Source organism: Lethenteron reissneri, chromosome 64 (assembly GCF_015708825.2).
Source record: "Lethenteron reissneri isolate LAM-NWPU_2019-01 chromosome 64, ASM1570882v1, whole genome shotgun sequence".
Lineage (NCBI taxonomy): Eukaryota > Metazoa > Chordata > Hyperoartia > Petromyzontiformes > Petromyzontidae > Lethenteron > Lethenteron reissneri.
Window position 1 is genome coordinate 9,308,644 of NC_083842.1, and position 15,559 is coordinate 9,324,202.

Consider the following 15,559-nt stretch of genomic DNA (forward strand, 5'->3'; position numbering starts at 1 on the left):
ACGCAACTTCCCTTGATACTCAGAGGCAGCGATATTGGGCTTCATTCATCCTCAAAATACTCCAAAAAACTCAGGCTAATTACAATCCGTGACCGCCTCTCACCACAGTCCTCATCACGTTGTCTTAGAAGCACCTCTCTATCTCTCCTTAATATACCCAGAGTGAGATCGAGCTGCAGTGAAAAAATCATTACCTTACTTTTGGAATTAACTCGCTTCACGGTTTCGGTTTACATCCCTCCCTTCCCTGGCCTTATAACATTCCTTCTTAGATTGAACATTTATCCATTTTCTTGCACACGCTGTTAGCGAACCGCACACGATTCGGTGTTTTATTTCTGTGTTATCTGCCAGTGTTCCTTGAGTGGTGCATTACTTGCATGTTATCCTAGATTGTGTTTGTTACTCAGTAGTCTGCAATGTTATGATTTAGATGCTCGAAATTCCTTAATTTCTACAAGGTCTTGTCCTGGTCATTCTTGTCAAACAGCTTGATGTTTCTTACCTGCATAAACAAATAAAAAAGTAATCGGTTCACTTGTCAACATGCTTGTGTTCACGTAGGCACTTAGCCACGGATCCTTAGCTAGTGAGCAGCAGTTAATAATTAAACACAGCGCACACATAAAGGGTGAGAATGAGCATGGTTGATCTGTAACCTGGGTAATCTGCTTATAAATCATCAAGAGCTAACCTATTAGGCAAGTAATGATTAACTCTCATCATAATTTCATGAATTGTCACAATTCGTGGTCAAGATTGAATATTATTCAACTTTTTTAATGTTTTGTCTGGACCGTATATCTATTTTGTTCTGTATGCTCTGGACCCTCTCAAAAATAATCTTACACGCATGAGTCTATGAACGTATCGCTGAACGTATTACACGTGCGTGTGAGCTGTGTTGCTATTCGCTAGTGCGTATAAAAAATGACTAAGCTGGCAATCCAGTCTCCTAACAATAAAATATAGTTTTAGTCTAAACAGAATGCCAGGATAAAACCTCCAATGCGCGTGAAAGGAAAACTCCTAAAGACTCGATTGTAAAGGAAGCCTGTGAAAAACTGCTTGCTGTACTGCCTTAATACAGGCAGTACCTTCACTAGGTCAGAAAACCATTTACTGCACTGTCCATGAAGGCATCACCACCAGTGATAAGCGGGTGGGCATCACATCCCTTGCAGATCGTCACCATCAGCGCCAAGACTTTCAATGCTTGCGCTAGATTCAGGGAGCATTACACTAAACTAAAACCTGTATTTGCCGAACAGTTAAATGAAGGTGTGCACCAACGCCAGCTACCATCGCATCCTTGTGGCACGTAAGACGAGATGACTGACATCGCGCACAGCTGATGGGCTAGGGTTACGGTTAGAGTTATGGTCAGAGATATAACTGGGATACTAGGTAAAAGGTTAGGATAAGGGTCTGAGTCAGGATAAGAGTAAAGGTTTGATGCCAGAGTTAAAACTCTCACCATAGTAATGCAGAGTTTTCACTACTGACTCTGAGTTTTACACAGAGCACCAATTCCTAAAATAGAGCACCAATGCAAAGTGGTTAAAGTAAAGAGGGTCTCGGTCATATTCTTTTGGGCATAAGGCCAGGGTTTGGGTGGAAGTTAGAATGAAAGCAGGAATAGGTTAGGTTAAAGGCTATGGTAAGGATTAGGATTTGCATCAATAATGATTTGTATTCATAGGGTGCTTAAATGCCTCAGCATCTCAAATCGACTTACACCACATTATGGTATGGTCTGGAATCAATCCACAACCTTAGTGTCAAGCAAAGGTTGTGTTTATTTTTGGGGTCACTGTTAGATTCACTGTCCGTCTTAACCCTATACTGTAGTTACACCGCTCAATTCACAATACTCTTTTTGTGAGTTCATATCACCCATTGGGGGCCAACTCAACCCATCATCTCTCCAGGGCTAATAAAACAAGTACTACTAACTGGGACATTAACAGCGGTAATCCTATGGAGCAAAATGCACCATCCATAGGAATGTAGAATTTTTACCACTGTATAGATGCCACCAGTGGAGCTAAGCACCACCTACTACTTCTTTGTGCAGTAAGATCCTTTCACTCAACTTTCGTCTCTCCTCTCACATTCCCTCCTATGCCTACAGCAAAATTAAAACACAGTCCATCATAATCAAGGCTTTTCACATCTAACCCAATGCCACCCCATCCCATTCCCCCCTCACCCCCATCTACCACTGTCACATGTGCACACGACGATGCCTCTTGAGCGTGTATGCCAGCAGGAACTCCTTTCCACACTCGTGGCACTTGTAAAGCTTCTCGGTGTGGATGCGCTTGTGGCGCGACAGCCCACTCGAGTGCGTGAAGCCCTCGCCGCACAGCTGGCACACGAAGGGCTTGCGGATCACAACGCCCGGCGCTCCGAGCGGCGGTGGCAGCAACAGTGGTGACGTCAGCTTCTCTGGTGGGAGGTGGCCACCCCCTCTCGTCACCTCTCCTCCTCCGCCTGCTGCTGCTCCGCCATCGGGAGCTGACCACCGGCTGGCGAAGGCCTCTTTGACCGACGGAGCGAACGGCCGAATGCTGCCACCACTGCTTCCGCTACCACTACCACCGCCACTGTCCAGTCCGCCTCCCGCAGCTGAGCTCTTCATGAGCTGGATCACGTACATGTACTGCTGATGCATGGCCTCCGGGCCTGACAGGGGCGGCCGTGTCAGGGCGGCTGTGGAAGTGGTGGCAGAGAGGACGACGGCCCAGGCAGTGTAGTCATGGGTAGTGGAGACCTTGAGAGGGGCGGAGGAGGCCTCAGTAGCAAGGCTTCATCTCCTTCAGCATCGTCAGCACTGCCGTGGCCATCCTCCTTGGTGATGCACATCGTGTCCACGCCCTCATCGCCGCGTACTGCAGGGTTTAGGGAGAGACGCACAGAGTGTGGGATAGAAACCCGTAAACCGATTCTAGTATGGCGTAGTTATTTATTTAAACCATGGTTGGAGATACCTTTTCCTTATCGAGGGTTGAGTAGAACTTTCAAATACCTTTCGCTAGACACGTATTAAGACACCTTCAGTTACTTCTGTGACTGCAAGAGGCTCGTGCAGTGAGAGATGTGACCGAGTGTACTAAAATTATAAATTTAAGGTTGCCAGGTCAAAAATGTTCTCCTCTCGTGTCTGATTGGAATGACCAAGATCTTTACGGATTGTTTCAAAGTGGTAAGCCTCATGTGGTCGGGTGGCCATTGCAAATTAAGTTGTGTTGCGGATACAGCCTGCGAGCCATAGGTTATACATGCATGTTTCAGGATAGACATTTATACAAGAGACCCTTGAATATCGAAGGGGGTTGCATTCTTGGAAAGTCCTGTGAAAGCCGAACTGCGATATTCAATACCGAAGCCTCACCTAAATAATGGGGGTTAGGTACACAGCAACCAAAAATAGACAACATTTCAAATGAAATAAGTACTGTAATGTATGTCAAATAAACTAAAAACAAAATTGAAATACGTAAAATCCCTGTACAAAAAACATTAATAGACAATAAATAGGGGTATAAATACTGGATACTGTACTTAACGGGTGCGTTTGTGCGCGAGTGGGGAGTGGTGCTGCTATGGTTAGGCGCACTGCACTACGAACCCAGCAACCCGAGTTCGATTCCCGCTCTTGTCTAACACCATTGACAATTATCTGAATTGGTCCTGGGCCTCCCCTCAGTCGAGTCTTGTCTGCAAGATGCTTGTACGGCAACGGTTGAAGTGCCACCGACTTGTCGCGTCCCTCGTCCGCCTCGCCACATCGTATTAGCCAATGACACAGTACCTCCGGATACAATATATAAGTGAAAAGCCACAACTAACCCCCACAACAGCTAAATTGGTATACAAAGAGGTTGCTCACGATAGGTCGAAACTTGCGAACGATAAACCCGTGATATTTAAGTATCTCCTGTATACACATTTGCAAAAACACCACTGTTAAGCAAGCGGCACACATTGGCAGGCAACACATTTCTAGGTTCGTGAGCTTCTCGCACCGACGTACAATTGACGTAACATCTTAACAAGCAGCACTTGCTTCCAGGATCACCTGTGTAGTCATCATTGATGACGGTGCCAAATTCTGCTGGGTCCCACACGGGTGGAAATGTCCCTTCCCCATGCAGTTCCTCCTCTTCCACCACCTCCTCCTCCACAGCTTCATCTGAGCGATAAAGACAGCATTTAACTTGGTCATTTTCAATACAGCAAGTCACTGACATCAACAGAACTTTATACTATAGTTTTGTTTAAATTCAACCCCTATTATGAGAATTATAGTGCCGCTAGTTATGAACAGACAGACATAACTATCGCATCAACTATTTCAACCTTCGTTGCAAAGGTTTAATGACGTATTTTATGTATTTTATTTATCCAGGAAAGCTTAAATGGGTCTGAATAATCCATTTCTCTCCCATTTGCATTTAAGCAGAGTTTTTATGAGGGAGGACACTGGAGTAGCCAGAGAAAACCCACGATGCATATGATGGATAACACTCAAAGGTCCACACAGATTCATCATTACAGTTATTATTGCCAAGTACTTCCAAGGACCAACATATGTTGGAAAGCCATTAAAGAGTCCACGCATATGCATGATATTTCGTCCGTGTTTTAGTTTGGATGAGCCAGTTGGTTTTAGGATCAGCAGATGCCAGCATGCTTCAACATGAGAAATGCCGAGCACATCTTTGGCCACTGATAAAGTGGACTGCCACAGCGGGAACAGATAGAACTCTGGTTCTATCCCAGCCTGGTTCAGGCACTTGTTTCTCCGAGTTGTGATGTAATTGAGGCATTAGATGCCGCAGAGCTAAACTCCACAATCGATCGTGGGCCGTGGGCTCACACCTTTGCAGTCCTCAGTCTTGATCCTCACGGCGTTGTCCTCGTAAGGTATGGGCGACACAAACCCGTCGAGCCTCACACCCCCATCACTATCTACACGGAGATGGAAATGGCAACAGTATGAACATCAACAGCAGCAGAAGTGTCGTCAACAGAAGCACAAATAGAAAGCAGCAGTGGCAACAGGAAAATCAGCAGCAACAACATGAACTGTACCAGAAGCTTTGACAGCAGCAAGCAATATATAATCAAAATTGGAGGGGCAACAGAGCAGAACCATCTATGAAGTCTAGGTTCAAGAGGTGGATAATTCCTGCATCAAATCCATTAGCCAGCCACTCTGTGATAAATGTTTAAAGCCCTGGGGATGGGTCTCTCTTTCAAGTGCAGACAATGGCAGGGCACAACGCCAGCACACCTGGAGGACCTTAGCTCTTATCCCAGTCTCACACACCCATTATTCCAGCACCCAATCCCCCCACATTGAGTGCCTCCCCTCACCTGGGCTGGCCGCGTCTCCATTGTATCCAGTCGCCAGTGCTCCACTGTTGGCCTAGCGTGGGGTCCAGGGCACTGAACTTGTGTGCCGACTGCAGCAGCTCCTGGCTCAGGCTGCTGAGCGTGGCCACGATGATGGCAAGCAGCCCCCTCAGGCCCACGCCGGCCTCTTGCTCGGCGCGGGCCTGCGGGAGAGCGGGCACGCATGCCTTGATGACGCGGCGCAGTGCAGCATAGAGTGCAAAGGGCAGCCGGCACCGAGCCATCGCAAACAGCTCCAGCGTGACCTGCGGGATGGGGAGGTTGGGGTTAGGGTTCAGGTCGGTGTGACTGCTGTCATACCTATTTTTATTTTTTATCTTACCAGGTGAGGCCCATTGAGCCATATAGCTCTTTTTAGAAGCGACCTGGCCACAAATTATAGCTCAACGAAGTGGCTTATCACGTGGAAATTTATAGCAACCAAATATTTAAATGCATGTTGATTATAAATGTAGAGGGAAAAACCAGACGACCAGAGAAAAATCCAGGCGACCATGGGGAGAGGGACACCGCAAACGCCAAATATACAGGCGTCATGGTCAGGATGGAACCCACGACCTCCTGCATACCAGGTTAGGGAGTTAATGCGGCACCACATCTGGGGTTGAACACCTAGTTCCTAGCTCACTGTATTTGAGAGAATTCAGCGTAAAGCCGTCAGGTTTATTTAAGATCCAGCACTCACCCATTCACCCCAGTCACTCACTCACTGGCGGTCACTCGCGTTCTTATCACACTTCTGACGCTGCTACCATGGTCAATGTTTTCGTGCAATTGATTCTTCCATGTTGATGATGCCATCTACCAGACCGTATTATCTCATCCAGCATTAAACCCCTATACTACATGTCTAAACACTTCTCTTCCTGCTTCTACCCTCGCACTACTAAACCTAGGAATGAACTTTTTTTTATAACCTTCCTCAATTCAAGAAACACGTTAACTCATTGATTACAACTGCAATGGTTTGTTTTGCCAGCCGCTGGATGCGTTGCTCAGCAACTGTTTAAAAAAAACAAAACAGGGCCGGTGAGCAGGGTGAGCGTTGTGGCGAGGGCCCGTGCCCACTAGGCAAGACTAGGTAAACTGGAGAAGGCATATATTTAAGAATAGATTAGGTGGTGTGCTGGGTATGTAAATATTTGTTGACCTGGACTAATTCAGCTGAAATTAACGTACTAACTATATTATGATGTAAACAATGCCGCCGCCATCTTCCATTATCCAGCGATGCAAAATCCCACCCAGCAACATCACACGAGCTGATTCAATCGCTCCATATCCACGATGAACATACTGTCAGGCCTGTTCTCTTCTTTGGTCACCACTCCATAGTTAGTGAAGAAAACCGGCCATCATCGTGTCCCTTGCAAGCCCACTTACTTTTCTAAACAGCCAATATGATGTATCTAACGTGCACATATATTCTCATATCCTGGGTGGTGTAATACGGTGAAACAGCTCCTATCACCCAAACGGCGTAGGGAGGCCATCAAGATTGGCAAGGGACTGTTGATGTATATTAAATTAAGATAATAAGCTAGGCCTGACTAATCATATCCAATCACAGACAACTCTAACAAAGAGATCACAAATCTGCTTCTGAGGTCTCTTCAATTGCCTCTAATCCAGATTAGTTGTTGATTCACTTTTCACATGCCCTGCTATAGAGTTCGTCATGGCCAGGAATTGAACTTAAGTGAAGAGGTTCATAGCAATGTTCTCACCACTGCATCACTAGTTCACTCCACTGAATGCACAAAGGATCAACTAATTGCCGAGGCCATGGCTTCTTCAATCCAGGTTTAAGCCACCTGTGATATAACCACAGCATTGCCTGCCTCCCTGGGTTACCTGCTCGTCCTCGGCACATGCCATGAGGTCATCATAGTCCCCAATGCCGAACTCTCGCTCCACGGCTTCGGCAAAGCAGGGCGCCTTGACTCCGTGTGCGCCCAGCCACGCTGCGAAGTCAGACCGGGGATCCGGCAGCTCCACCGCAACGCACGCCATCACTGCGCAAGAACGATAAAATTTACAATTACAATGTGGATTGATCAAATCCAAGCATTAGTACATTTGGTATTTCCAGCATTAGTATTTTGCGAGGATATCCTAAAGGCGCTTTGTTTTACAAGAGAAGGCGATTAGCATGGTTGGCTACGTATGGTGCAAAAGACGTTTATATATACGTGGAATTCAAATCGAGCTTTTTTGTAGGTAAATGTTTAAATTTGGACCATGACGTGGTGCACTATGGGCCTATTCTTTTTGGGTGATGTCATGGGATCTTTAATGTCTGGCGCGCAGCAGGCAGCAGGTATTTTACGGTTCATTCACCCACAGTATTAACATATCGGCCCAATGGATTTTAACTGCTAACCCCTTACAAAAGAGGTGAACACGCAACTTGCTGGGCCATGTTATCGCAATATGTTTTGGTATATCTAATTTATGTAGCATCTACATGCGACCCCATTTGAATACACTGTTAGAAATGTTTGGAATTATTATTTTGTCGACAGTCATGGATACACAATATTATATAGGGCCTCAGTGATGTATATAGAGTTCCACTCAGATGAAATGACAATTTTAACGTATTTAAAGGCATTGCCCAAAAACAGTTGGAATATTTATATTGTAGTGAGAACAAGGCAGTCAGTCATAGGGATCCATACAACTATATAAAACCCATAAATGTGCATCTCTGCCAATTCGGGATCATAAAAAAAAATGTGCATGGACAGCACACCTACATAAAGTACAATACAATGTGAATTTACATTTGCTCTACACATTTCAAGACGCTATAGAGAAAGAGTGGGCATGTTTACACTTATATAAAAAAGACAATCCCTTGTAGGCGTACTCTTAGGTTTTTTTCGGTAAAATCATTATTTATTTCTATAATTATTAATATTATTTATATTATTTTATTAGTTATTTTTACCTACGTGACTTCACCGAAAAAACCTAAGAGTATGAATCCTTGCAGTCACGAAAGCTTCAAATCTAGAACCCTTGTAGGCGGTGTGGCGGCCCTCACACACTGATGATGTCTTGCAGGAGAGAAAGTGCCACCCAACACCCCTTAATATTAGTGAACACTGCTCTTGATATTGGACTTGAACAGGGTCAGGGAGTTAACAGCACGAATGACTTGGGGGAGGGGGGGGTTGTTACAGAGTACGATGCCAGCATAAGAGAATGTGCACCCACACAGAGCTACGGTTGACTGGAAGTTGGATGGGTGTTGTGGTAGTTTTGATGTCGGTGAGGGGTGAAATAGCTTTGTTCACTGTCGTATTTGTCTGAAATCCGTGCGAGTGGCGTGACATTGACTCGTGACTGCGATGTTGTGTGGCGGCCGGGTGGGTGCTGCTGTTGTTGTGGTTGCGTGGTAGTGCTGTCGGTTGTGTGCTTGTGTGTGTGTAGAGAGCTACGTTCTCTGTATTGTATAGTAATAATTGTGATTACTGGCAACGCACGGGCGAGATTCGTCCCCCGAGTTTGGCGGCTGAGGCTGAGTCGGCGTCGTCGTCGCGGGGTCTTGGAAGTGAAGCGACCGGCCCCCGAGACGACGTCGTCCTCGTCGTCCTCCCTTGTCCCGGCCCCGCTCGCCTGGCCCGAAACGTCGGCCTCGTCGTCCTCACCGCCCGGGCGAGGTAATTAGGGAATTGAGTTGGGAACGTTTAACGAGCGGCGTTCAAAACAGCGCGACCACGAACCCACTCCCTCCCACTCTCTCTCTCTCTCTGTCTCTTCCCCTCACCGTACAACAACAATAATAATGATAATAATGTAATGTCTCTCTCTCTCTCCCCACACACACAACCACGGCAGAAGGAGGCGAGATCCGCGCTTTGGCCGTGGCTGATGATGCCGTGGGGCGGTGGGGAGGGGAGAGAACGGAGTAAAGGGGCGGCCATCTTGGTCAGGGTGAGTTCAACGGGGGGCGGGGTGTGCACAGGGGGGCCATCTTGGTCAGGGTGAGTTCAACGGGGGGGGGGGGGGGGTGAGCACAGGAGGGGCGGGGTGGGGACAGGGGGGCGGGGTGTGCACAGGGGGCCATCTTGGTCAGGGTGAGTTCAACGGGGGGCGGGGTGAGGACAGGGGGGCGGGGTGTGCACAGGGGGCCATCTTGGTCAGGGTGAGTTCAACGGGGGGCGGGTTGTGCACAGGGGGCCATGTTGGTCAGGGTGAGTTCAACGGGGGGTGGGGACAGGGGAGGGCGGGGTGGGGACAGGGGGGGGGGCTGCATGACACGTGAATCCACGGTACCCATACTTGTAGATTTGAAGCTTTCGTGACTGCAAGGATTCATATTCTTGGGTTTTTTCGGTAAATTCACGTAGGTAAAAAATTTACTTGATACAGCGAGCGTGCTGTGACGGTTCCACCTGAAGACGGAGGCTTGTGTTGCTTCCGAAACGTCGTGATTTTTTTTATTTATTTTACTTTTATTAATTAAAAATTTTTACCTACGTGACTTTACCGAAAAAACCCAAGAATAGGTACCCATACTGTTTGGTTCTTTCGGTAAAGTCACGTGGGTATAAAATAAAACAAAATAAAATAAACCACGACGTTCCGGGCGCAACGCAAGCGTCCGTCATCAGGTGGGACAACCACAGCAAGAAACAATTGCTAAAGTGGGCAAAAGGGCTGCTGTAACAAGAGGACATATAGGTAAGAGAGAAGGGGGGGAGGAGCCAGGGAGGAGAGATAGAGAGGGGGGGTAGGGGGAGTGGAGCGCTGCCGAATGAAGAGCAGCTAGAAGGGATTAAAGGGCGAGCAACGACAAGTCGTTGGGGGAATGGGCAGGGCTGGTAGTGGGAGGTTGAAGAGAAACAGGAGATGCGGATATGAAGGCAACACCATAAAGCATTTCAGGTTTTACCTGGTTAATAACATCCTTCCAATGATTGCTCAATTTGTATCCATCTTCTCGGTTGAAGTTATGTCTATGTTTACATATCTGGATGGCTTCATGAACAAACCTTTGATAGTAGCCCGAAGGTTTGCAGAGCAGCTTGGTCTCGGGAAAAAACAATATGAGAGCCCAAAGCGTTATAGCAATGGTCAGCCAAAGCGGAGGTATTAGTTCTGCCGTGTTTCAGATCTGACTTGTGCTCGCGAACACGGTCCGAGACATGTCGTTTCGTTTCCCCAATGTAACAATCACCGCAGGTGCATTTTAGTTTGTAGACTCCAGGATATTGCATGTCAGGAATGACATCCTTCACAGATGGCATCCTTCCACGGTACCCGTACCAGCGGAATCAATTATTTTTTATTGAAGGAATCCGATTAGCTATAAAGCTCTTTTCCCCCTCACAGATGCCAAGTTGGGGGGCACGTTACGACAACAAACGATACAATAATACGATAGGAGTGCAAAGTATATGGAAGGTAAATACATTATTTAAATTTTATTTTTTTAAAGCGACATGGCCACATGATAGCTCAACAAAGTGGCTTACCGTGAGAAAATGTATAGCAAGAAAATAATGTCAATAACCTCCCCCACCCTGTAAGGAGTCCCATTACCAATTTATGTTTATTTTTTGGGTTAGATCGCGCAAATATAAATGTGTTAACCCACCACCATCCGACACAACCAATTCGTAAAGTTTGTCACTTAAAAAAAAGTGCCTATTGTTACTACTTCAGCACACCGGTAGTGTTGTAAACCCAATTTGGTTTACTCTCCAACACACTGGGTGGTGGTGGGTGAACGACACATTCATATGTACGCGATCTAACCCAGAAAACCCTTTAATATGAATATTGTTGGTTGTGAAATTCTGTTAAAATTCCCTTACCAAGATATCCCGCCCATAGGCTCGTCCTGAGTACTGCTGTTGGATTAAACCGTAGCCAATCAGCGAAAGGGTTGTGCTTATGAGGACCGTACAAGAGGTAGTGCTATAAAGAGGTGCCATTGGCCCGAAACGCCTCCTCAACAGTTATTGTTCCTATTTTTGGGTCTTTCGGTAAAGTCACATAGATGGTTCAAGAAAATAACAAAAAACTACGACGTTTCGATCACAACACAAGCGATCGTCATCGGCCTTAAAATTAACAATAACTTGACTTAAAGCTTTCGTGACTGCAAGAATTAATATTCCTTGGGTCTTTCGGTAAAGTGACGTACAGTCCCTTTAAGAGTGTGCTCCTAATCTCAGCTCGTTACCTGTATAAAATACACCTGGGAGCCAGAAATCTTTCATGATTGAGAGGGGGACAAATACTTATTTCCCTCATTAAAATGCAAATCAATTTATAACATTTTTGACATGCGTTTTTCTGGATGTTTTTGTTGTTATTCTGTCTCTCACTGTTAAAATAAACCTACCATTACAATTATAGACTGATCATTTCTTTGTCAGTGGGCAAACGTACAAAATCAGCAGGGCATCAAATACTTTTTTCCCTCACTGTACAACCGCTTTGGAATACGTCGAATTTGGTATACGTCGTGTTTTGACGAGGAAAAAATGTCTTGGGATACGACGTGCTTGCTCGAACTTGTCTGGGTCGGGATGAGTCACCGTGTACCCACGTGTACCCCGTTCACGACTGAAACAAAGCGCCGCTCCTCAGTCTGCCTGGACAGTAGATCTCATTCAGTGCACAACCCTTGCTATAACTCTCCGTGAATTTTCACGTGTTTTTTAAAATAATTTTAACGTGAATTTTTTTGCGAATTCATTCAACTCCTCTCAGTAAGGTAAAATTACGTAAAATTGTATTTTTATTTCAATTTGTTTCAATTTTTTTATAATTAACGTATGCATTTTAGTAATAAATAGTGTCTAAATTATTTTATATAACCCCATTAATGTATAATATGCCATATAAAATATCATTTCTTATACTCTGGAACGGATTATTTCCTTTCCCTTTATTTCTTATGGGAAAAATTCGTTTGGTATACGTCATTTTCGGTATAAGTCCTACCTTCTGGAACGAATTAACGACGTATACCGAGGTACCACTGTAGATGGTTCAAAGAAAATAACAAAAAAATACGTTTCGATCACATCACAAGCGATTGTCATCGAAACGTCGTATTTTTGTGTTACTTTTTTTGAACGACTTTACCAAAAGACCCAAAGAATATGAATTCCTGCAGTCACGAAAGCTTTAAGTCAAGGTATTGTTCCTTTTAAGAGTAATGTGTTGGAGGTTTTTTTGTTATGTGTTAAATGTGCTTGTGCGCTACTGCCAAAGCAGCGTCACCACATTTCCTGAAATGTATTTATTATTAACCATATCACCTTTTGCTATACCCTCATTGTACCACTCATAACCCTTGTAAAGCGCCTTGGATAATGGTGCTATATACATATAAGATGTTATTATCTTCTTGGTTCTTTCGGTAAAGTCACGGAGAAGGGAAGTAATAAAATAATAAAAATAAAACATAATAAAACAATTCTCACGACGTTTCGGCCACAACGCAAGCAGCCGTCCTCAGGTGAAAACCAGGTCTGTCGAGGCGACAGCGTCTGAATGAAACAGCACACGTGCTTGGAGCATATATATAAGCTGGGTTGGAAGGAGGGAAAAAGGGCGCCTTGACAAAAGAATATGCATATCAAGAGGAATTTAGCATATTTATGGGAAATGCAGGTATGTGATTAGTACTACTTATGCCCGTGCATTATGCAGGATTAGCAGCATCAAAGGGAAGGGATATGGGAAATGCAGGTATGTGATTATTACTACTTATGCCCGTGCGTTATGCAGGATTATCAGCATCAAAGGGAGGGGATATGGGATTACGATACTATATATTACTTTGCACTGGCATTGTATTCTCCGCAGGGAATGGATTCTTTGCTCCGCTGCAAGTTTCCTTCCACTACTCACCCATTGACATATTTCGTTGCTTCCTCTTAGTATCTTTCACACGATGGTCAATGGTACAATGTATAATAACAAATAGTATAACATTTATATGCTTAATACAATGTACAAAGTAATATATAGTATCGTAATTGTATAGTCAATATACAGCAGTGTGATATACATTAGGGTGGGTAGAATAATACACAGTATAATATTACAATGTATAAGGTATAGGGTGGTTTATAGCAATACAGTATATAATTTAATGTTGGGTTTGTCTATGGTAGTATATAGTACGGTGTAGACTCGTGTGATGTAAGAGAATAAAGTTTAGATGGAAGCATATTATATATTTTTTACGACGTAGAATTGTAATGTATTACTTACTGTTAGTAACTCAGCTTATTGTAGAGTATATTTAGTATACTGATGATACTATGTAGTTTATACTTTAGTTGTTTACGTGGTGGTTTTAGTTACTGCAGCTACATACTATTAACACTCCTTCCCTTCATTAATGCTACCCCTATCCCCCTCCCTTTGATGCTGCTAATCCTGCATAATGCACTGGCATAAGTAGTACTATTCACATACCTGCATTTCCCATATCCCCTCCCTTTGATGCTGCTAATCCTGCATAATGCACGGGCATAAGTAGTACTAATCACATACCTGCATTTCCCATAAATATGCTAAATTCCTCTTGATATGCATATTCTTTTGTCAAGGCGCCCTTTTCCCCCCTTCCAACCCAGCTTATATATATGCTCCAAGCACGTGTGCTGTTTCATTCAGACGCTGTCGCCTCGACAGACCTGGTTTTCACCTGAGGACGGCTGCTTGCGTTGTGGCCGAAACGTCGTGAGAATTGTTTTATTATGTTTTATTTTTATTATTTTATTACTTCCCTTCTACGTGACTTTACCGAAAGAACCAAGAAGATGAATCCCTGCAGCCACGAAAGCTTTAAATCGAAATGTTCTGGGTAAATGCAGATAAACGTTTGAAAAATCAAAAGATAGGCGCACAATTGGCTGCGCTGGATGTTCTAAATCCCAGGGCATAAAAAGGGGGAACCCGAAACGGTTCAGGACTCTTCTGATCTCCAGCCGCTCGGTGACCCATACCGACTCCTTGCCTCTTCGAGCCGCTCGCAGCATCCGTGAGACGCCAGCGAGTGCCGCCACGAGACAAGCGTGAGGCAATGTTCTCTCCCATCTCCATCCCTACGCCTCTCCCCGCATCCATGCAACGTCATGAGAATGGCTGCAAGGTACGTAACAGGGCGCGTAAGTGTTTGGGGGAATTGGGTAGTGAAAAGATAGCCTCTGCTCGCAGAATATTTCCACAGAGTATCAGTGCAGTGCGATTTGTGTGTGGAGCAGTTGCGTGGGCGGACGAGCAGCGAGGGCAGAGCCACAGCACGAGCGCTCGTTAAAATTGCCTGCAGGTGCGCGCGTGTTTGCGCACGCCACTGTAGCATTAGTCATAGTGCGTGCGCGGGTTTGGAGATAAACCGCCCGCAGAAGTGCGCGTTCGCGCCGCCACTATCTTGCTAGTCGTGGGATGTGCGCGTATTAAAGTATAATCATCAGTAGGGGCACGCGCGTTCACGCAGCCGCCTTCACATTGGTGGTGGTGTACGTGGGCGTGCGTGGAGTAACCCCGTGCGGCGGTGAGCCAGCGCTTTAGTCATGTCTCCGAGAGGGCGCTAGCGTGGGAGGAGCGATTACCCGATTGGTGGGGGCCCGGCGGGAGTTGAGCAATGCGGTGGAGGAGGGAGTGGAGGAGGGAGTGGAAGGGGCAGATGTCGCACCTATTCTCCATTTAACGACGATGACCATTTGAAATGTAGGTAAAATGTCAATTTTCAGAGATAACAGGGGTCAACCTTTCAAAGAAGCCATTTTTTTTGTCTTTGACCAACTGATTTCGAGAGCTGCATCACACGCAGAGCTACTTGTGCACATACATAGCAGGTATGCGGCAGATGGCAAACACATCTGACTTAAAATAGGTGATGGAATAAACAGTGTCCGTTTAGTTTTTTCCCCTCCAGAGTTATTCTTTAACAATACAGTTTGACTATATTTTGTTGTTACCAGGACAGTAATATTGCTTCTATGGGAAAGTAGAATCCAATTTACGTGGTTTATAGGGACGCATTGTAATGTAATAGTGGGGACCGCGTGTCCTACACTATATAGTGTAAAGGACCAAATACAGTCATTTCTAAGTAGAAAATAAACTGCTGTCTGCAAAGGGGCAGCCAATG

The 15,559-nt window shown here is 45.3% G+C and overlaps 1 protein-coding gene across 3 annotated transcripts; it reads right to left on the reverse strand.

Annotated features, from left to right (window-relative positions):
• Window positions 1-318: 318 nt before the first annotated feature.
• LOC133359198 (zinc finger protein 529-like) lies at window positions 319-9,287 on the reverse strand. 3 transcript variants are annotated; one of them, XM_061577625.1, is made up of 6 exons: window positions 8,916-9,287; window positions 7,279-7,439; window positions 5,386-5,669; window positions 4,888-4,977; window positions 4,085-4,198; window positions 319-2,894 (listed from the first exon to the last, which is right to left on the reverse strand). In XM_061577625.1, exons 2-4 carry the CDS (start codon window positions 7,435-7,437, stop codon window positions 4,974-4,976), a joined length of 447 nt encoding a protein of 148 aa, XP_061433609.1. In that variant the 5' UTR covers window positions 7,438-7,439; window positions 8,916-9,287; the 3' UTR covers window positions 319-2,894; window positions 4,085-4,198; window positions 4,888-4,973. The 3 variants fall into 3 exon arrangements, with proteins under 3 accessions (XP_061433609.1, XP_061433607.1, XP_061433608.1); XM_061577623.1 differs by lacking the exons at window positions 5,386-5,669; window positions 7,279-7,439; window positions 8,916-9,287 and having other exon boundaries at window positions 4,888-4,979; XM_061577624.1 differs by lacking the exons at window positions 4,085-4,198; window positions 4,888-4,977; window positions 5,386-5,669; window positions 7,279-7,439; window positions 8,916-9,287 and adding an exon at window positions 3,635-4,045.
• Window positions 9,288-15,559: the final 6,272 nt, after the last annotated feature.